The 23,375-nt window shown below is 39.4% G+C and overlaps 1 protein-coding gene across 12 annotated transcripts; it reads left to right on the top strand.

Annotated features, from left to right (window-relative positions):
- The first annotated feature begins 5,880 nt into the window (after positions 1–5,880).
- Positions 5,881–22,946, top strand: HNRNPA3 (heterogeneous nuclear ribonucleoprotein A3). Of its 12 annotated transcripts, none has more exons than XR_003526541.1 (15): positions 5,887–6,016; positions 9,742–9,853; positions 10,333–10,356; positions 13,736–13,858; positions 13,945–14,091; positions 14,174–14,384; positions 14,626–14,715; positions 14,776–14,883; positions 15,027–15,107; positions 15,818–15,964; positions 16,753–16,878; positions 16,964–17,035; positions 18,308–18,377; positions 20,094–20,168; positions 22,685–22,946. XR_003526541.1 is itself a non-coding variant. In XM_027636448.1 (13 exons), the coding sequence occupies exons 2-12, from the start codon at positions 9,788–9,790 to the stop codon at positions 17,014–17,016; spliced, it is 1,173 nt and encodes a 390-aa protein (XP_027492249.1). In that variant the 5' UTR covers positions 5,881–6,016; positions 9,742–9,787; the 3' UTR covers positions 17,017–17,035; positions 17,122–17,954. The 12 variants fall into 12 exon arrangements, 8 of the variants coding, with proteins under 8 accessions (XP_027492249.1, XP_027492250.1, XP_027492251.1 ...); XR_003526540.1 differs by having other exon boundaries at positions 22,295–22,935; XR_003526539.1 differs by lacking the exon at positions 18,308–18,377.
- The last annotated feature ends 429 nt before the right edge of the window (positions 22,947–23,375 follow it).

Here is a 23,375-nt window from a genome sequence, read left to right as displayed (position 1 = left end):
CTATTTGCCTATATTACCATCCTCTTATTAATACATAGAAGACAATTAATAATATGTCCAATGAATTCAAACCATGTCTGTCCTGAAGGCAGAAATGGAATTGGGTTATATATTGCCATAAATATTTCCACTACTCAACATTTTTAAACTGTGTTTATTGTACATGACCTACAATATTTGGCGATTAACCATGTGCAGCCATTTCCCTGGCAAATACTCTAGCATTACAGGGCATTTTTTTAAACTAATAACACAATTTTCCATGGAATACATCAGCTTGTACACTTGAGGTCTCTTAATGTACCAGCTGCAGTTTCCTCACCTTTGGCTATATTCTCTCTGCAGTTTCAATATATTTCTCTTAATTAAGTGATTTAATCAGCCACAATGAGGAGATTGGTTCTTGACATTTTCTGCGGTTTCACTCTACTTGCCCAGCATCTCCACTGAACTCCTGGTATTGGTCAGTACAATCATTTTAAAAGCAGAGAGAAAAAACTATAAGATACTTGGCAGAAACTAATATAATCCTTATGATATGGGTTTAAGCTACAACCTCTCATATTTTAGGGCTTAATATTTTATATTTAGCAATATCTATTTCTAACTAAATACAAAATCTCGATGTTGGGAAAAAAACACAAACTTGTATGGAATGTATTATGAAGACTCAATTTTTTTAAAACAGATACACCCTAATTCCAAATTCCTAATATCTGTTCCAAATGCAATCATTAGCATATGTGGCATTACCCTCTTGAATTTTAAATTTATTTTGGCAGCTTTTGAAAGACATAGTCTTATTCACATATTTCATGCCATATATAAAGACATGTACATATGTCCTTATGTCACAGTAATCTAAAAATCTCAAATACATGTTATAAAAAGAATAAACTGTTTCTCACCAGTAACAGACCAGAAAATAATCATGTAAAAAATCAACTCAATGCATTTTGTAATACCTGACTTGCGAGGGGATGTAATACAAAAAAGTGGAGTACAATTTATAAAGAGACTAAAACACAGCATGCCACCAAATAGCATGATCCTAGCAGCTTAGAGCATAGCACGGAGAGCAAGTCAGGAAAAGGATCATCTGTGTAGCTGTGTTTTTAAAAAATCCTGTCTGTGACAGGTGTTGGCAAAGTAATTGTTAGGGTAGCTACAGTGTATACCAGATAAACAGTTAAAACTGTTTGATATAAATCACAGTCTGAAGACTGTGCGCAAATTCAATTTAGGGGAGAAAAAAAAAGCGAGAGGTTTTCTTGTTTAGCAGTCGGAGAGCCATTCTGAGCCACACAAACCCAGTGCCAGACGTGAAGCGAACGATTGGCTGAGCACAGACCATGTGTTCGAGCCGTGCGGGTACGAAAACCCCTCCCAGAGCCAGATCTGCATTGCAGTCAAGGGAAGAACAAGATTTATTTCCTCTGCTCTACTCTCTTGCACAGATACGTACGCAAGCAGGAGATCCACCTCCTTGCCTTCACAAAATGTATCAAATAATTCTTACCGTTTAGTTAGTTGTACAATTACCTCTAATTAGTGTTTTGCAAATCTTAGTAACAAAGAATGAACACCATGATCAAGCATAATTATATATTATTTTTTACAATTTTGATTTCAAGAATAGGAGATATTACCTGCTACATCGTCCATTTTTCTTCTTTCTTCTACATTTCATATTATGCAAATTTCAGAGCAGCTGACTCCTCATGCACTGGCATCTCAAACGTAACATATTAAACTTCATTTTACCTGGAGTTTTCAACTGTAAATCACATTCTTTTTTCCCCCAGCAATACATAAACTCCTTTCTGTTTGATCTGTTTAAAGAACATGTGTTTGCTAACAGAAAAATTTCTAGCATAAACAAAGAATATTGCTTTTAAGAAAAAATTTACCCAAATTTACTGTAGAGCCTTTTCTAAATCACACAGCATAGAATGTTAGGCATAGGATTCTTTATCTGAAGTAAGCTCCTTAAATATGACTGTTGACACTTAAACATGGCACCTTTACACTTTGTCTAGGGCATAATTCTGCTAGTAACAGAATTCCCCCATCCTAAGACAGTAAATGTGAAAATCTTGGGCCCAAAGTTACAGAGCCAGCTGTGTTATAATGGTATCTCAGCAAGCTATTTTTCCTTCACTGCTAGTGGCTTTATTGTTTGGTTCATCCCAGTATCATTGCTAATGCACACTTCTTCCTTTCATTTTTGTCAGAAGGGTTTAAGAAAATAAATTTTTTAAAAAAAATTCAGATACAACATAGACAAAGCAGATTATGGAATAAAATACAGTCTATTAGGTTCAGATTTAATTAGCATACAAAGAAGAGCAGAACAAAAGGGAAAAAGAAGTGTTTAGGAAACTATTCATATTTATAGCAATCCAAAATGCAGGATTATTTTCCATATTACATGTCTGGTAAAAATGTAAAATATTGTAAAAAATAAACATTTTCTATAGAGATTAATTCTTTGTAGAAAGAATTTATCCTGTGACCCTGAATGAAACTGAAATATACAAAGGGAAAGCATTTTAAAAGTATATTTAATTGAGATGCTCAAAATTGTTTGATCCCTCTCATTTTCTGGATCACAACTCTCAAATATAGCTCTTAAAGAACAGAAGTCATGCAAATTGATCTAAGGTCTCTGACATATGGAGTCAAGAGTTTGGTGCTATTTCCAAATACTAAAGATTACTAAACCTGTACTAGGCTTGTAGATAAGTATGTGTGTTTTCTGTTCAAACTAGCTCATAGACTGACATATTACTTCAAACACCCCTTATCAATTATTAAAATTAAAATAGGAGAGTTCACATTGAAGCAGCTGACGTGTCTGCATGCATTGAATAACTTCCACAGGAAAAAAAACCAGACAGAAAGCCTCAAATCACAGCAACTAAGACCTGCAGAGACTGCCAGAGTTCTGGGGCATGAGACATTTGATTGGCACAATCTGTAGTGGAAAGGGCCTTTAGGATTTGTTGTTTCTGGAGTGTGAGTGTATACAAATATATGTATGTATACATATGTGTCTGTATATATGTACACATATATTTCTGTACATATATATAAAGAGTATTATTAACAATTACTGAAATAGAGTAAATACTGTAGCATAATTGTACTAAAAATAATTAGTTTATTAACTTTATGTATTTTTTAATTAATGAAGTAAAAGGTTTCCATGCACTATACACTGCATACAAGAATTGCATAAATGTTACAAGAATTTACACTAATTTATTATCCTGTCTTTTTTTCAGCAAAGCTCAGTAATTTAAATCAAATTCAGAGACGAGAGCAATTGTTTCCAAATGAAGAAGATAGCAGAAGCTGCAGTCTTGTTGTCTTATTGTGCAAGGAAGCTTGCACAATAGTCAAGTGTCTGCAGTAACACTTGCCTATGTTTAAATATACTGTATTTCTATAACCCAGAAAAAAGAACTGAATGTTAAACAAACGTTTGTCCTGAAGCTCATGCAAATGCTTTGCTTTATAGCACTCAGGTCTTCTTATCAAAATTGTAGTCTGCATCCTTCTTAAAGTATGAAACTTAAATATATGCGAATCAACTACATTTGCAAAACTATCATGACAATACTAACATTTAATTAATAATGAGTCCATTTGTTTCTGTAATCCCAGAGGTTTATAGAAAATACATTTATTTCAGTGAACTGGCTCCATTAACATCACTATTCTAGAGACTAGAGTTCAAGAGCAATTTCATATTCACATCTTAAACTCTGTGTGACACTAAAAAACACTTTAGCCAATTTCACTAACAATATTTACCTATGCAAGGATTCACTTCACAAACAAATGCTGTATAAGAATCAAGCAATAAAAACCTCCAACAAACCCATGACAAAAAAAACAATGAAGAGAAACTGACATTTCAGCCACAGAAATATATAAAAGCAAAAAGCCTTTCTCGCTGGTTTTTGTTTGTGTGTTTGTTTGTTTGTTTTTTTAACTAGATACACACTACTGCTTCCTTGGCTTACAAAGAGGAGACTACATGTTTGCAAACACTGCTAGTAAAAAGAAAAGCATGTCAGCCACGTGCATAGATGACCATTACCACATCTGTTAGATAATGTGAAACTTCATCTGATTCTGAAACTACATCAGCCAGAATAGATACAGGTGTTTTAAATGCTACATTTTCACTTACGGAAATGGGTGACCCAAAATGGTAAGCAATATTCTACTAGATAACCTGATAACCAACCTGAAAACACTTGACTAGCAGAAAATTGTTTGTCTGAAATCAAAATTATTTTTTTTTATCTAAGCCTCAAGCTTGTGGATACTTTTCATTTGCCACTGTGAATCTTTGTAAAATGTGCATCTTCTTCATTTACTGGTTTGTCTTTTATGTCAGCGCAGTAAGCACAGTATTATAAAATTATTACATTCTGTACAGTTGACTACATATAGGGGAGGGCGATCATGAACTGAAACTGTAGAATCCAAATGTGATCTGCCTATGGCTGTGCAACCAAATGAAACTCAAAGACGATCAGCCTTCATGAGTAACAGTTAAATGCAAAATGAATGACAAACAAACTAATAGAGGCATGAAATTCTTCAAAATCAGGAAGGGAGCTCCCATGTAAACTACAGGAACCTTTGAAACTAAGAGACGTATTTAGCCAGTACCATTGTCTGTCTCTTGATACTCTCATCCTGTGGGTAATGGGCAAGAGAATAAACAAAATATATGAAGCATTTTATTTTAAATAAAAAATGAAATTGGGTGGTTTACTTGATTGAGAGAAGGAAGACGAAAAATTGTTGGGTTTGGCCTCAGTGCAAAGAATATCTGGAGACTGCTGAGATTTTCAATAGTTTCTGTAAAGGCATCTACCTTCTCACAGAGATGCAGGAACGATCTAAAAACTTGTTTCAACTTCTGCACACAACAGCAGTGAGAACATTTCTAGACCTATTGGGAATTTCTCTACGTATTAGGAAAATTCTCTTTAGTTAACCAAACAGGTTTTTAAACCTTTGCATAAATAATAGATACCAGTCTGAAACTCAGGTTTTTGGGGGTTTGGGCTTTCTCTTTTTTTTTTCCTTCAGAAACTGCAGGGTAAAATAAAGAAATTAAATTAGCAGCTAACACTAAACTTCCAGTGATTTGGTAAAACCACATAAACTGGTTTACTCCTTTACAGCATAAAGGTATTTTTAAAGTAGCTAAGTGCCAACTCCTCCTGCTTAGGTTAGGTCATCATACTAAAAGAGTTACTGATACTGTGAGAGGATAGACATAACCAAGACTAAAGAAACGTTGACTTTAATGGTAGGTTTTTATAAGGCTGCTTCTCCCGACATCATTTTTCAGATAAGGAAAAATTTTTAATGTATGTGCTTAACTGTGCTTTATTCTACACAAAATTCTTGAAGAATACCCTCTTTTGAACTCTGCATGCTAGCTTATGACGGAAAACGCCATTAAAAGGTACAGGCAATGTGTCTGCGTGGGAAAGTTCGTGAAACTTATTGCTTCGATTTGTTTTGCTATTCATCCGGAATACCAGTTCAAAGGGTGAGCGCCGAACAGGCTCTGGAGAGCCAATCTTTAGCTGCGTCCTTGCAGCATCTCCAGAATAAAAACAATATGTGAATAAAAACAACTTCTCCTGGAAGGTCCTGGGCGCCTCAGGCACATTCTGATACTCCTGAGAAGTCCCCCGTAAACACCGCATCTCCTCCTTCCTTCTCTTTCGCACAAAGCACTGCCTCCCTCCTCACCGCCCCCTCCGCACGGAGCCCTCAGGCGCGCGGACACCGCCCTGCAGGGGCCGCACCGCCCGCAGGGCGGGGCCACGTCCGGGAGGCGGGGCCACCCCGCGCGCCAGTCGCGGCTGCGCCGGCGCCGCCACCCCCACAGCGGGCGGGCAGAGGTTCGTGCGCGGGGCCAGCGGCCGGCGTGGGACCGACGGGGGCGAGAAGGCGCTTTCGCTGAACGCTCGGCACGGTGATATTTTATCTTTTCTCGCTTCGCGACCCCTCTCCCCATCTTTCCTCTCCTCACTTTCCCTCGTTCCCGGCCCTTTCCGCCCCCCCGGCGGGGCGCGCGGGCGGGGGAGAGGGGCGGCGGGCCCCGAGAAGAAAAACGTTAATGGCCGGAGCGCGCGCGCGCGCGGCCCGAGCCCGCCTTCCCGCCACGTGACACCCCCCCCCCCCACGCCCTCCTCCCTTTCCCGCTCGGCTCCATATTGGCGCTGCGCGAGGCAAGTCTGGGCACAAAATGGAGGTAACGGGGAGTGGGCCTCGCCGGGCTCGGCCAAGGCGGGGGTCGAAGGGGAGGCCAGGCCAGGCGGCTCGTCGCGCGGAGCCGGAGCAGCTCGATCTCTACCCGAGCCCCCAGGCGCAGGCGGGCGGGAGGGCGCGGAGCGAGTGTGGGGGGCACCTCACGGAGCCCCTCGCGGTTCCCGTGGCCGCCGCCTCCTTGTAGCGTTCCTGGCGCGCTCCAGACCCGCTTTTCCCGGCGACGCGGCGCTTTATTCCGCAATGGCGCGGGCAGGAAAAGGGAGGGAGCGGGAGAGCGGCGCTTCCGCCGCACGGCCCCGCGAGCTGCGGCCGCCATTTTGCAGCCGTCTGGCGCGTGGGCGAGAGCGGCCCGGCCCTCGGCCTGGGGCAGGGCTGTGGGTAGCAGAGTCCTCCGCAGCAGTCCTGGGCACACCGAAACACTTGGGCGCGGATTCAGGCAGGAGTAGGGAGAGGCGAGCCCCACACGTGCCTGTGTCATTGTTCTGCCCTCCCTGTGTTCTTCCCCTCCCCCCACGTAAGTTACCCGAGTAGTGCGCCAGGGACATTTTTTCCACACTCAGTTTCCTCAGAACAGACTTTTAAAGCGTTAAGATCGTTAGGTGCAGTACGCTGCTTCTCGTAGAGGAATGCGACACGTTGCGACACCTCGCTAATATCCCTCACCCCTTTCTAGGGGGAGTTAACACGTGTAGCGAGACTGCTGCCCGGAGAGGTGGGGGAAGGCAAAGTACAGAGTTCTCTTCCCTTTCTCCACTCCCCCAACCACACATGCACAAAAGTCACCACATTCGGTGGCATCCAGCCATGATCTTGATGTGCAGCACGAAGAGGCAGCCCTGTACAAACCTTGGTTCAGGTATCCTGAACTTTATTTAAGCCGACATCAAATGCAGACTGAGACTGAAGCAATCATCCCTGCCGTACCTGGAGGGAAATGGTCATTATCTTCCCCCTTTGCTTTTCTTTCCTCGAAACCTAAGGGTTTTTTCTCAAAGGCTTTTTTCTCAAGTATTTCAGAGTGTGGTGAGAAGAATAGTGCAGATTCTTTTGTGTGCTGTTTATTCCCTTCATTGCAAGAGGAAACCGTATAAAATTAAGATCAGAAAACAAGAGATCACACTAGTGATCTACATCAACTACTGTTCCTACATTAAAAGCAGAGAAGAAACTGGATCCCTTAGCAAAACAGCTAAAAATAACTTTTCCATGTAAGCAATTGTTTTAGCAGCTTCAGGGTTTAACTGGAGGGGTTGATGTATTCAAAGCATTTGAACGTGCTTCTGTAAAGCTTGAAAATCCATCACATAAGATACTAAGCTTTTATCTTGGCAATTTTTTTCCCAGGCAGACATTCCTGTTGGCATTGGGAATAAACTACCAACACACCTAAAGCTGAAAATAATTTTTTTGCCGCTTTAACTTTTAGTTTTACTACAGTACACTAAGTGTGTGCACTTTAGGTCCAACTTTAGCTATTTACAGAAAAGACTGATATATCTCCATAGTATTTTCTGATTGGACAGAAAAACCTCCATCTTGGGAATGTCTGGTTTGCCTCTGTTAGCTCCTTGTCTCCTGTAAGAGATACAGCAGCATTGTAAGTTCCTTTGAGTAGTGAGGCGTCTCCTAATGACTTTTTCTTATTATAAGCTAAGAGATTTGCTCTGAGACTGCTTTCAGTTCTGTAGTGAAGTTGCAGTATGTAAGTGTTCAATGCTAGTTTAACTAGCATTTAGTGATAGCTGTGTTCCAACTGAGCTGGTGGCGTGGCATTAGCAAGGAGACAATACTGTTCTGACCGTCATGGCCTGCAGAGACCATGCCCGGGAGCTTAATGTTGGCCAGCACTGAGCCTCACTGGGGGAAGCAGCAGGTGACAAAATTAGAGAGGGTTTGCATACTTTCCATTACTTACAAAAAGTATTTAAATAGGTTTATCCCTTTCCTCCTAACAATTCCCGAAATTGTATTTTGCCATACAGCCAGTTTATAAAAAGCCTTTGAACTGTTAATGGTCTGTTCCATACATGCTGTGTATGACTTCAAGAACTGAACAGCTCAGTTGAAGCACTTAATAACCTAATACCTCCTAAGTCAAACTGGTGTTTGATTTAAAGGATTTCAAGAGGAGGTTTAATATTGTGTAGAGAGGAATTAAAGGTAATACAAACACTTCGATGTTACTTAATAAAACCTTTAAAATTGTTAAATCGTTAAATCACGATACTCAACATTTCACAATTGAGTTTAATTTAAAGCTGTATTTTAACATGGAATTATATTAAACAATAATTTCCACTATGAACATCAGTACATATTGGTCATTAGTAGAGACCTGTCTGCCTTTCCATATGCAGTATTTGCATGAAGAAAACTTTAAAAAAAACCCCAACCCAAGCAAACAACCCCCACAGAAAAACACCTAATCTTCTAAATACCTGTGATTTTAATACAGCACAAGAGTAGTTTTACTGAAGTATGTTATAAAATGGACAGTATTGCATTTTGGTGACTGTAATAAAGTTGCAGGAGACGTCCAAAGTAGTGATGAATTGTGGTCAGATACCAGTGCACTAATACTAAGGCAAGTAACTTGAAGATCTCAAAAAATTTTAAAGAATAAAGGCTATAGGGAACATTTTTTTGTTTAAATGTGTAGGTATGGGTTCATCCACCCAGGTTAACTTGTAGAAGACGTAATTTTTGTAATGATACGTACATAACTTTATATAGTACAGTAATCAAATAGATAATTTGGAAGCAAAAGTAATGCAAATGTCTAGTGTTACATATTGCTGAGGATCAGATGTTAAGATTCCTGATGTTGCAAGAGACAGTCAGTAAATTCCACTCCTGATAGTGGTAAATGGTTTTCAGTGCAGAAAACATTGTAAGACATCCTTTAGTGTTCCACGATGCTGGATTGCTGATTACGATAGGTTGCCATCAGATAGTTCTTACTAGCACTATTTGCAAAATGTTAAGTGTTTTGGGGTTTAAAATCCAGAGATTTTAGATTTATATATTTATATATATATATTTATATAGATTTATATATTTTTATATATATTTAGAATTTATATAGTGGTTTTGGGTATCAGAGGTGGCATTTGCTTGCCCTGTATCAGTTGTATCCGTGATAGTTATGTAAGACAGTAATAGATACAGGTTTTCTGCAGATTTTAGCATTGTACCTAGGTATTCCAACAGTTGTAAAATGAGCTTTACTAGGAGAGCAGATGTTCCTTCTGCAGCTCTTCATAATCATCAGCAAATAGGCTGAGGATTTTTACCCTTTTAAATACTTAGATTTTTTTTCCTGCTTTTACCCATTTCCTCCTGTAAAGCCACACCTGTGCATTTCAGCCAGAGAAGGCCCTGTGTCACAGGAATTGGGGTAAGTGCTGACTTATCCAACCTGTTTTCTAGGTTTCCTAGATCTAAAAGAAAGGCTGAGTTAGAGTACCCTTCCAAAATGGCTGCTATTAAGGAAGAGAGAGAGGTGGAAGACTACAAGAGGAAAGGAAGACGATCCTCACAGGTGAGAGGATTGTTTTTTTAATTTAAAAAAAGTTTTAAGGGGAAACAAAACTAAAAAACCCCAAGTTACTAATTTCTATCTGATATATTAATAAATGGCTTTTTTTTTCTACTTTCTTCATCCCTGTGTTAGCAGAGTTAACTTTAAATTGCAGTTTATTGCTTACAGTTTTAAGGGGTGGGGTGTTAGCATAACGGGGAAATTTTGCTTTTCTAGTTTTCTGTTAAGACAAAAGCAATTAAATATATGTTCCTGATTAAAGCAAGGTGTAATTATTGAAAAATTCATGCATCCTCGGAGTATCTGCAGGAACTTGAATACTTCATATCTTCAAAGTCCTGTTTTTAGTGGGAATGAAGACAGGTTCCTTTTTTTCTTTTTTTCTTTTTTTTTTTTTAATGAAAAAATGGTTGCCTGATAGTCACTGCAAATGAAAGCGAGCTGTACTAAGTAAAATAACTGTTTTCTTTTGCTTCTAGCAGAAATACCGTAGACTGAATAAGGTGCGTAGTATAGAGAAGATGTTGGGGCTGTTTCTGGGAGGATGGGAGCTAGTTACTTTGGGGCAGGGTGTGGAAATGGGAGGGGGGTGAAGTTCTTGATACCCTTCAGAAGGTAATTTTAAGATCAGCAAAAAGGGTGTTAAATATGTCTATATAGTTTATAACTGAGGAATTTTCTGATTGTTTATTTCGATTTGCTTGCTTTCTAACATCGTTTTTTCAGGATGCCTGAATAGCTAGTTGAAACCAACTTTTTTCTGGAATGATATACTACTGCAATGTGGGAGGGCCTCTCCACTTGGGTTAAGAAAAACCTTGTTAGAGTTGCATGTGTCTGGTAGTGTGTGTGTAAAGTCCTTCTGGAAGGAATGTTGAAACTCTCACTGATTTGGACTTTGGATAGAGTGTAACTGGGGTTGCTCAGCTGCATACTAAAGAAGCTCTTGTAGTTCACAAAAGTAGCTTGCCCTGGAATGATTTTAAAACCTATAGAGTTTGTAGAGAAACTGTTTCACAGAGAAAGGTGCTGAGGCCACAGTTGCCTGTCAGCTTTCCCGTTTCAGAAGACAGTCTAGGATTGTACTGCCTGGGGGACAGGATGGTCTCACGTTTAGCCACAGCTGCCTGTAGGTGTGGTGCCAGGCATTTTGTGGGCGCTTGGTTCACAGAGGTATGATGCATGGGAGGGCTCCACCTGAAACCTGTGCCTCTAGAGAGAAATACTGCAGCTCCAAAAGGCTGATTATTCAAAACCCCTGCCATGGGAAATTTCAGTTGATAGCAGCCTCGGGATAGAGGCAGTATGTATCTGCAGCAGCATTGTCAAAAGGTGTCCGGATTTCTGCGAAGATCAGGATTTTTTGCAGGAATCCTAGGGGATTCTAGCTGCCATCTTCCCCTCTGATGAGAGGTACAGTTGGGTTGTGCCGAGCGTTTGGGGGTTTAGGTAGGACCTAGGAACCAGCGTTTCGATGTTGCTGGCGGGAGGAGGTGAGCGGAGGGGACCGCGCAGTCCCCTCAGCGCCGGCCTGTCCCTGCCCTCCTGCCGGGCCGGCGGGCCCCGCCCATGGCGCCACTGCGGCGCTGGGATCTGACGGCGTGGCCCCGCCCCCGGCGCCATATTGACGGCGGAGGAGACGCGGCCGCTCACAAAATGGAGGCGGTCGGGGCTGCGCAGAGCCTTGGCTTTAGGGAGGAAGGCAGTAGTCGAGGCAGGAAAGAAAGTTTCCCGCCTCATCAGAGCCTGTTAATGTGCTTGGAAGCCCCTTAAACAGTTCCAGGGGAGAAACAGCGTCTTGCCGGCTAAATGCAGGCTGGGCGTTCTTACAGCTTAAACTCTCCGCCCCCAACTAGAGGAGAGCTGCAAAATGGCGAGCTGGCCTGCGGTGTCAGCTGAGTAGGAGGCCGCCTGCTGATTTCATTGGAGCAGTGTGGTAGTTAAACTAAGGAGGAAGGGAGAGAGGTGTTGCACAGCATTTGCTGCTCAGGAGAGACTGCTGCTATGAGTAACCTCCAGCAGAACAACCGAGAAAACAGCGCTTTGTCATATAGAACAGCACTGAAAACCCCAGTGAGAACAAACTGCCTGGAAAAAAACTAATTTCCTAAGAAAATACTGCTTTTTATTTTTGTGTAGAGTTCCTATAACATAGGTGTGTCCTGAGGATAATTTCTCTCTAATGAAAGAGAGAAGCTATAACAGCAGGTGTTCTTGCTCCTGTATGAGAACAGCAGTTCATGTGCACATAATAACAATAAGCTGAGAAGGACTTCACTTTTCCTTTCAGGAGTGACCGGAAAAGTTGTGTGGTCATTCTTTTAAGGTAAAAGCAGTCTGAGTTGTTAGCTGAAAACCATCATAGCCTTGAGGGATATTAGAGAACTGTAAAAAGTTTGTATAGTTTTTCCTTATATAGGCTTTTTGTTTTGGAGGAGTCTGAACTCTGCAGTTTCACAAAACAAATTTCCTTTAATATACGTAGGAGACTTTGAAACACTCAGTGTTCCCAGCTTTAACATGACCCAGGTAAAAATACAATTGTCTGTAGATTTAAAAAAAACAGCAACAGAAAACAATGCTTGACCTAAAGCACTTTCTGTATGCAGTGGGTGTGTTACCCTATAAAATTTTCAGTTTACATGTAGTTAGAAGGGAGATTTTATTTAGTATACTTTTGTAGTCCAGACCACTTAGAAGACTGTAGAAAAGAAGCTTAACTTTGTAGTCTAGGATTGTTGACTGTTAATCATTTATATAATGTTCCTGCAGTAACAAGGCCATAAATAGAAAACTATAACTGAGAATGCTCATGCTGTTTCTCACGAAGTTTAGCAGGTATGAAAGCAGGGATTTGCTTCTCAATCAGTTTTTCATTATCATAGGTGTTGTTTCCTGTAGTACAACCTGAACATTATAAACCAACAATTTCCTAAAGTACTGTGTAAATCAAAATCTCACTCAAAGGGATGCTTTCCTGGCTATTCCTAGCACCTTATCAGAGCTTAAAGCACCTCAGGTTTGAAGCAAGATGTCTACCAATAGAAGTCTGTGGCTGGTTTTATGTAGTTCACCTCTCACAATAATGCTGCATCTAGTCTGGTTCAGCGCACTGCAGCAGAAACAGTGAAGCCTGTTGCGCATTTGTGCTGCAGAACTGAAGTCATACATAGTATAGCTGGCCAGTACCTTGTGGAGTGTTTTCACATGCACAGAAGTTCATGATTGCAAAACAAGGTTTTAATTTGGTTGCCTTTTGGTAAGACTTCCCTTACAGTGGAAGAAGGTTTTAAAATAATATTTCATAAACTCCTGTCAAAGGTATGGGGAAATTCCCTGCCTGCTAAAAAAAATGCAGCACTGAAAGCAGAAACACAATTGTACTTGTAAGCCCACTTTAATCATTCTATGAAAACTGGGCTCTAAAACTTCATTTTAAAATGTGACTGCTCATATATAGGCAATGTTGTCAGAAGCTTCAATTAAACTCATTTCTGCATTCTTAAATTTTTTATAGTTCTTTGTGATTCATGAAGTGTTAGAACTTTATCCAGCAGTGCTTCATCTGCAACTCAAAGATAGGCATAGAATGAATGCACTTCTGGGGGGTGGTGAGCAACCAAGTTATTTAGTATATTGAAATTCTTTTACTGTTTGCATTTGAACATTCTTAAGATTGTTAGTTAGTTAGTGTTTTAATTAAAATCACACCTCAATTGTTTACTATGCTGCTGTCTTATACCCATTAGAAGTCATTGTTTTTATGTAAATGTATTCCACCTATTTGTAGGTATGTTGTGCACAGATAATTTTTAGTAATTCTGTGAAATTTTAATTCTGTGATTTGTATTCAAAATATGTTTTTGATTTTTGATTTTGTAGGGCCATGAGCCGAAGGAGCCAGAGCAGTTGCGAAAGCTGTTCATTGGAGGTCTGAGCTTTGAAACAACAGATGATAGCTTGAGAGAGCACTTTGAAAAATGGGGCACACTCACGGACTGTGTGGTAAAGTGTCTAATAATAGTTGGTGGTTTTGAAAGGGTATGGGTACTTAATCTAGGACAGAGATGCAGATACCTCCTATATTGCAGGTGATGAGAGACCCCCAGACAAAACGTTCCAGAGGCTTCGGCTTTGTGACTTACTCTTGTGTGGAGGAGGTGGATGCTGCCATGAGTGCTCGACCACATAAGGTTGATGGACGTGTGGTTGAACCAAAGAGAGCAGTTTCAAGGGAGGTGAGTTAGTGTTTCAGTTAACCTTCTTTCCTAATGTTTACCTAATGATGTGAAGCACTGAATGTCATTTTATGCATTTCAGGATTCTGTAAAGCCTGGGGCACATCTCACAGTAAAGAAAATATTTGTTGGTGGAATTAAAGAAGATACAGAAGAATATAATTTAAGGGAGTACTTTGAAAAATATGGCAAGATTGAAACCATAGAAGTCATGGAAGACAGGCAGAGTGGAAAGAAAAGAGGCTTCGCTTTTGTAACTTTTGATGATCATGATACAGTTGATAAAATTGTTGGTATGTAACTCTTTATTGAGTACTACTCTTATGAGATAAGTGTTAATGTAAGACTTCAGAACAGCAACATGTGGAATCAGGTGTTTGCATAGTCAACTGCTTTACTGTTGTAGGAGATGGGGTCAGTGTCATTTGCCTTTTAAAAGTTGTGCTCATGCCTTACAGTAGCTGTCTCTGAGAGTTTGACAGCATGTTACTGTGATGCGATTTTCTAACTTTGCTATTTCACAATTTTCTGTAGTTCAGAAATATCATACTATAAATGGACATAACTGTGAAGTGAAAAAAGCACTCTCAAAACAAGAGATGCAGACTGCTAGCTCTCAGAGAGGTGAGTTGTAGTTGTGCATAGTTATTTTATGTAACGGGCTTTCAATTAATGTAATTCAAGTGAAATATTTTGTAGGTCGTGGGGGTGGCTCTGGCAACTTCATGGGCCGTGGAAACTTTGGAGGTGGTGGAGGGAACTTTGGCCGAGGAGGAAACTTTGGTGGGAGAGGTAAATGACTGGAATATTTATATAGAATGTGATTTTTGGTGTAGTTTGTTGTTGTTTTTTTTTTTTATTATTTCCTGTGTCAGTTGGCTTAAACATTTAACGTGTCTATTCAGGAAAACATTCTCATCTGTTTTGTGTTCTAGGAGGCTATGGGGGTGGTGGTGGCGGTGGTGGGAGCAGAGGAAGCTTTGGGGGTGGTGACGGATACAATGGATTTGGTGATGGTAAGTGTATTGTTCACTTTCTTTTTCCCCACACTGTTAGAACGAGCTGTAAGTCTTGCATTCACCTTCAAACCAAAATCTGCTTTGGTGATAATGTCATAATAGTGATAATGGAAGTTAAATGTCTACATTGTAGAGCTGTGAAGAATTAGTGGTTTTTTTGTTTTCTCCACAAAATGATGGATGGATGGAAAAAAATACTCCTTTGTATTTACCCTTTAAATAATCTCATATTATGAGGTCATGAGACAGCTGTTAAAGATTATTGAGAACTAAATGAAGATTCTGCTGTCAGTTAAAAGACTAAAACTGAACAAAGCAATGGCCAGCTATCATACCAGAAATGTTTTCAATCAGCTGTAAGAGTTTTCATGGCTCAGTAGTATCTTTTTCATGATGAAGTTTGGATGAGTATCCAGAATGCATCTGAAATGTGTACATTACCAAAAAGCCAAAAGGGACAATTATCGATAGTCAGAAAGGGACAAGGGAAGTAGTATGTGATTACTTGGGTCCTGACTTTATTAACATGGGGGTTTTTTCAGTTAAATAGCTTAGATAAAGTTGGAACCACAATGAGTACAATAAAGGAAAAATCCTGTGGGACATTTTTATTGGGCATTTGTGTTGGTTTGGGGTTTTTTGTTCAATGGACCTTTCCTTGCCAGTATTTGGCTTTGGTGTGTTTAGTTTGACTTTTTTATTCAAAGGTGGCAACTATGGAGGTGGTCCTGGCTATGGCAGCAGAGGAGGTTATGGTGGTGGTGGAGGACCAGGATATGGAAACCCAGGTGGTGGATATGGAGGTGGTGGAGGAGGATATGATGGCTACAATGAAGGAGGAAATTTTGGTGGTGGTAAGATGCCAACTTTATTTAGACATCCATATTTTTTAGTCAGGTCTCATTTTACAGTGCCTGAAATATGATGCTGGAATATGTATAAAATGGGTTGTACAAGTAGGGTTTAACACAGAATGCCATGTTGCATAAGGAGAGTTCTTTTCAGTGTGGATCAGCTTTGACACGCTATAACATTATGTTGCCTGGGATGTATTTTTCAAAAGGTTTCGGCTGTAGTTGTGTGCAGGTAGAGTATTAAAGATTTTGACCATTTTAAATACACTGTTTTCCTCAGATACCAGTTCACATCATGTAGATCACAATTTCCTTTCCAAGGACTGTGAATATAAGTTTTTATAAGCTTTTTTTATTGTTTGCCCCAAATTTGGGAAGTCAGGCTGCAAAAGCTGCTGCATACTTTATTATACTTTCTGATGTACATTTGCAGCATGCCTGTTACACTGCTCTCACTTTTTGGAGCAAATATTTAGTATGTAATTTACATTATTGTCATACATGCAGTATGTTGGGCAGTGGAAGAATGATGGTGAAACTCATGTACTTTTCTTACTTTAAGGGCCTTAAATTGTGTTAACATCAAATTGCCTACTCAAATCAATAAACTTTCCAGTGCTAAGGGTTTTCTGTTATTCGTACATTTTGCATAAAGGTAGCATGGAAAATGCTTAAACTTCATTTTAAATAGTTTTAAAATATTACTTTCACATTGGATACCATAATTTGCAAGCTTTGTGCCCTAAGAGTTGATCAAACATGACTTTATAAATTTGTGTTTGTTTCAGGTAATTATGGTGGAAGTGGAAACTACAATGATTTTGGCAATTACAGTGGACAACAGCAGTCTAACTATGGTCCCATGAAAGGTGGTGGTAGCTTTGGTGGCAGAAGTTCAGGCAGTCCCTATGGTGGTAAGCACGATTTTGTATAGAGAATGTTTCTTGAGTTAAAATCCCTTGTTATTCTTGTATTTCAATATACATCCTATTTTTGTAGGTGGTTATGGATCTGGAAGTGGAAGTGGGGGCTATGGTGGTAGAAGATTCTAAAAATGCTACCAGAAAAAGGGTAGGTGTAATGTATATTTATAATGATGATTAATAATGTGCAACTGTTCACTGAGAGTAATAATTTTCTTATCCTGTATTCAACAGGCTACAGTTCTTAGCAGGAGAGAGAGCGAGGAGTTGTCAGGAAAGCTGCAGGTTACTTTGAGACAGTCGTCCCAAATGAATTAGAGGAACTGTAAAATCTGCCACAGAAGGAACGATGATCCATAGTCAGAAAAGTTACTGCAGCTTAAACAGGAAACCCTTCTTGATCAGGACTGTCATAGCCACAGTTTGCAAAAAGTGCAGCTATTGATTAATGCAATGTAGTGTCGATTAGATGTACATTCCTGAGGTCTTTCTCTGTTGTAGCTTTGTCTTTCTTTTTTCTTTTTATTTTCCCATTACATCAGGTATATTGCCCTGTAAATTGTGGTAGTGGTACCAGGAATAAACAAATCAATGATTTTTTAACTTTTCAATATTTGTGTAGTTCAGTTTTTCCACATTTAGTACAGAGAACTATAACAGAAATAAAATGTAGTTTAGGGTGTTTCCTTGTTAGTTAATAGAGAAGATTAATGCATTTCTCAATTACTATTTTGTATTAATTTAAAGTTAACAATAGAAACACCTATTGATTTGCAGTCTTAAGGGTCTAGTCTCAGTGTATATACGTAACTGTCATTGACATGACTTACATAGGCATACAGAGGGAAAACATCTGTATGTTGCATTATAGTTTGTTTAGATGTATAACTAGGATTGAGTTACTCAAATTAGTGTTTGTGAATCATAGAACTAAGCTTTACCTTAATGAAAATTTAAAATTACTTTTTGGTTTGTGCATATTTTTTTAATTTGTAGTTCTGTATTAGTACTAGCGCTTCAAGAAAATAAGGCATGATAAATATTTTAACAAGACCAATTTAGACACATGAAAGCTGTCTCCCGTCTCATTTGAGATGCATAAGGGATAACTGAAGTTGTTTAAGTCTTGGGTTAAGAGAAAAAGAAACTTGCTTTTTACCTTTATATTTATTGTAATTCCCGAGAAGTTAAGGTGGGGGGAATCAAGTGCCTGTTTCCTTGAGATATACAATGAATCTGTTTCAATAAAACTATACTTTGGGGGAGGGTGGCTTGGAATTTTCATCCCCTTCCTTTGTCCCCATTTCCTTTTCCCTCACACCAGACTGCACTGTTTCAATTAAATGAGGCGTCATAGTGAGAGTAATAGGTATGTTCCTCAATAATTTAATGGCTATATACTTTCTTGCATGCACCCTAGGCAATTTTCTGGACACATTCTTCTGACTGGGAGCCAAGGGTAGCGCAGGTGTAATCACTGACAGTCCCAGGTAATGCGTTCCAAAAGCCCATTCCCCGTGGGCTCTGAAGTAGTATAGTTTGTAAGCTGTTTCCCTTGCAGATGTCTGTGCTCAGATAAGAGCTTGAAAATAAAACACCATCTAGTTGTATTTTTCCGACGAGAAACACTTCCCACATTGTAGAATGTACAGTCTCAAGTTCCCACAGGCAGAGGGATAGTGTGCTGCAACTGGATTTGGTGCACTGGAGTAGCAAATGTTACCAGCGCATATGGCTAGAAATGGTACTCCATTCTCACTTCTGACCTCCAAATTAAGGCACTGCAGTCTGTCCTGTCCTCATCTGATGTGAATTCTCTTGACTATTGCCAGGCCAGTGCTTGCTGTCAATTCAGACTAAGAAGAGTAGGGACCCAGTCAATAAAAGAAATACTCAGACACTTGACAATATGTATTGGAATTACTCACACCTGTTTCACTTCTGGGTCAATGTGCAGTATAAGGTAAATGCAATTCCAGTATAGGAATGAATCTGCAAAGATGTATGAAATGGCTCAAGGCATAATCAGTCATATTAATAATGAATTATAATTTTTAAGAAGTGGTAGAAAAATGAGTGTGTTGTTTGAAAAAAAATTAAACATATGTTATTTAAACACTGTTATCGGAGTGTATTTAGACTGCAGTACACTAAAACAAGGAACCAGTGTCAAGATGGTAGCCTCCAAAATGGATTTCAAAGTCTGCTGCTTATTTTCTGTGGAGTTTTAAAAGATCTCAAAAGTTAAAGCAAGAATTGGTGGTTTAGTGAACGCTTCTGTTGTACATATTCATTTGGGCTTGGGGTGGGGGGAGGCTGTACTTCAATAAAGGCATTTTTTAAACAACCCATTTGGAGTTTGAAAACATGGGAAACTAAACCACAACTCACTAGGGAGTGAGACACCAAACTACCGACTTGCTTTGTATGTTACTATGCTCTAGAAGATGTGTAGACTTGCACCTGGGGTCTGCAACTGATTGCAGGAACAACTGGAGGATGGGGTTGATGTCCCTTCTGACAATTGATCTGGTATTTCTAAATTTTTTTAGAATGTATTGACAGTGTTCTTTTTAACAGGGCCTCTTGTAGCTGTACTGTGACAACAATGTTAACTTTGAAAAATAGTGTCATAATAAACTTTATGAACAAGATCTGTATGCAACCTTTTAAGAGATGGATGTAAGTGACCGCTTTGTAGGTGGGTGGGGTAGCTTAGCTGTTGTTTGTGATGTGGAAAAGTGTAAGCCCTGAGGACAGTGATTCACCAGCTTTTCAGAACCTAGGATGTACTTCTTTGATCCATACATTGCTAAGGAGACTCGTAAGACAGGACTTCAGCAGCCTATTGAGTATGGAGAAGTCAGCCTAATAAAAGAATGACAAGGCAGCAGGAGCAACAGCTTCAACTTCCAGAAAAGTGAAGGCATAAGATACTGTGCTGATAGTGAGCAGCTTTCCCAAGGCTAGTTAAATCTGCTTATCACAGCTGAAATATCGAAGAAAGTCTAGCAAGAGTTCTTCACCTTTTGGAACCTCCTTGAGTGATAGCTACTTGAGTTGACTCAAAATCAATAGGTCTAGCATTTAGACCTGAAAGGAAGGGCAATGAGCATAGGTAAGGTTTGCCTTTAAAATTTTTCATGAATTATAAAGAGTAGTGGGAGGTTTTTAAACAAGGTAAGAGTAATTTCTTTAATTTTCAGGTTGAATGAGAAGCTGCTGCTTGACAAAATGGGGAATGTCTTGCACATCCTCTTCAGTTGAAGGTTTCTGACTGGGTAAGATTTGTAGTGTATAGTAAAACATCTGTTTAACCCTTCTTTCCTTCTAGGCTTTCCTTTGCCAGCCTTTTAATATCAAGGAAAGCCATAAGTAGTAAGGAGCAAGTATTCCAGTATATGTCATCTGGTTCCTATCCAAGAATCTTCTGTTCCTGGCAGATACAAAATTGCTGTGTGTTCCAGATCAACAAGACAAATTGTAAATGTTTTGAAATAGGCACTCTGGTTACTGTAGAGGGGTGTGCTGGGCTCGGGGGTGGGGGGAAATTGTTCTGTGCCATGTAATGGAAAGAGCCCCCAGAAGCCCAGAAAGGCAGCAACGCTGAAGCAGTTCTTCAGTTCTCAGCAGTGTGTGACCTGCTGCTGCATTCATTCTGCACCCTTCAAGAGCTGGGACTTCCCTCCTAGTGAGTGGAGCTTGGCTTACCAGGTGGGGTTGTACGTACCTGTACAAATCAAAGAGCTGCCTTTTAGATTTTGTGTGCTTTCGGGCAGGGTAGTTAAGTGGAGGCCAGTACTGTCACATGATACCCTGAATCCCCAACAGCTTTTGTACAGGTGAAAACTCATGGAATCGTATTTTATGCACATTGGTTCTTAGCTCTTGGAACATGTATTATTTCCTTTTCTGCATCTTTGATCATTACAGGTCCCTTCATGTAGCAGTCTAGCATCCTTTTAAACTTCCTGATATGTTTCTGAGCCTGTGCATCATTTTTATGAAGTCAATTTCTATTTTAGTGTTGGCTATACTGCAGTTTTTCTGACAATAGTCAAATGGAATCTGCATTTCAGTTTATCAGAGGCTGAGGCATATTCACAAAGTGATTCAAGTATTTAAACTTTCTGTCTGCCATCTGTAAACTTCCAGAAAGCAGTTCATGATTTAGTAATGTAAAATTAAAAGTTAATTGGGAAGTAATTTACAGAGATTTTCACAAAATCAGGAGCTACTTAATGGAAATCTCCCAATGACTATATTTTTTTAAAAAACATTGACAAAAGTTTTTGCTTAGCCAAGGTGGAGCCAAAATCTGAAACTGCAGCAGTACAGTTACATACACATAGTGTATTATGCCAGTCAGCTTGTTGCAGAGGTGACAAGCTTGCTTGCTTACACCTGGAAGTTGAAAACCTGTGATTTTCCTCTGCTAGGCAGAGCTTCCCCCAGGCATTTGTGTAGCAACAGGTAACAAGGAACAGCATTAGTGTTTCACGATTACTCAGGTGAGGGCAAATGCTGTTGTGCTTGCAAGTACCTTAAGATTGTTTTAACAAAAGTAATTTTTAACAAAAACTTTCTAGTTTGCATTCTACTACTAGCCTATGTATACAGCAGAATTCTACCTTTCCTTAACGTTAGAGGATTCCACATTGCTGCAGACTGATTTTGTGCCCTGGACAGGTCTTTTTGCACCACATGAAGAACTAAATATTCACTGTTAGAACTATTTTCACACTTTGATTCATAACACTTATTAGACTAATTGGCTTAGGTTCAATTATTCGTACCCTAATTTGTTCAGAAATAACTTTGTCAAAGATAAACACATTCTTGAAGGGACTACTTGGTCAAGAGTACCTTTGTCTAGCAGTCACTTTGAAGAGTGGAGAACATTATTTTAAGGCCACCTTTTTTCTTTACTGGCTGCTGTTAAAAATAGCTAAAGAGGGAGATCTAAAGATGCCAAGTTAATGAAGCACTGGTCCCTAAGCCGCAGTTGTACAGAAGTTTATTTAAAAACAAAGATGGTACTTCCAGGCAGTAAGGAGGGTTTCCCCAAAAGGAGGCCAGATTGATGCAGATGTGATAAGTATGTTATTACTTAACATGGAAATTGAACACAGCATCTTAACTTTTATATCCGTTAAATATTTAAAGCTCCTAGTCTTTCAAGCATTGATTGTGTGATGTACTGATGTGCTGTCTTTGGTTCCTGTGTTTAAGACATTAACATGTTTTCATATGCTGTCTGCACTGGGGTGGAATGTTCTCTTAAAAATTAGTCTGTGGTCTCTGACAAGTGCCTGTATCTTAAATTGTGTGGAGCATGTAGGATCTTGAGTATCACTGAAATTCAGATATCTGATGGATGATTCTTTTTCTGCTGTGGGTGCTACAGGTTGCCATCTCTGTCTATTAGCTTTTTCCTGAACTAAAGTAATCCAAGTATCTCCAAGTAGAAGAAAAATGGCCTTCATGTAGAAGATAATATCGCAAGACTGGAAACAGAATAAAATGGTATAATAACTGGCAAAGACTTCAAGAGCAATGGTGCTAGTGTGCTGGAATCTCAGAACTTGTGGTTAAACAAGTTAAAATAGCATAGAAATTAAAAATTTCAGTATAGTCCATAATGGATTGAAATTTGTTTAAAATATTTCAATTTTGTATCAGAATAAAGTGTATATTGTCAAATGACTTACAATCTGAAATGCGTTGCCATCACCTTTTTTTAGTGCTGTGATGAACACAAAGCGGTCTTGAATTATTGCAACACATTTTCTTACAGGATCATCTTTGCAACTTGGGGACTGCAAGTCAAAAAACCTTGGTTCAGCCCATCTTTTCAGCTTTACTTTTAACAGTTTTAAAACTGGATGTTTTGATCAAGAAATAAATGGTCTCCATGTGAAAAATTGTCAGCATATAAGGTCAGCATTGTGATGCTTTAGACTTGTCAGTGTCTCCAGCCACTCTCAGGTTTGGGAATATACTCTGTACCTCAGTAATAATAATAAAGGTTATAATTTGCACTATGAAGTTTTTACATACATGAGTGATGTGGAATTTTTTTCATTAATGTTGGATCTTTCAATGCGAGTACAGCATTCACTGTGTTCATGATGTGAGTACTGGTTTAGACGGAATGCAAGTTGTCACAGTCTGAGTTCCTTTAGCCTGATTCTTTGCCTGGTGAAATTCAAACAAGGTGTCTGCGTTAACTGCAGGTTTTTTGTTGTTGCACTTTTTGTCTTGGTAATGTTATCCTTGTATTATATTTTAGACATGGGTACAAATGCAACAGCCCCTCTGAAGGTTGTAAGGTTGCTGTTTGGCTTTGGTTCTCACATTAGTGAACAAATTAAGGAACAAATTGAAGTACAGGGCAAGAGTCTGTTTTATAGCCACTTTGTAATTAAAATATTTATATTGCAGTTAGAGAAAACATTTTCTCTGTAAGTCAGACATTTGATAGCCTA

This window comes from Corapipo altera, unplaced genomic scaffold (genome assembly GCF_003945725.1).
Source record: "Corapipo altera isolate COAL_440 unplaced genomic scaffold, ASM394572v1 45, whole genome shotgun sequence".
NCBI classification, from domain to species: Eukaryota; Metazoa; Chordata; class Aves; order Passeriformes; family Pipridae; genus Corapipo; species Corapipo altera.
The sequence above is the reverse complement of the archived record's forward strand: the minus strand, read 5'-3'. Positions and strand labels throughout refer to the sequence as shown.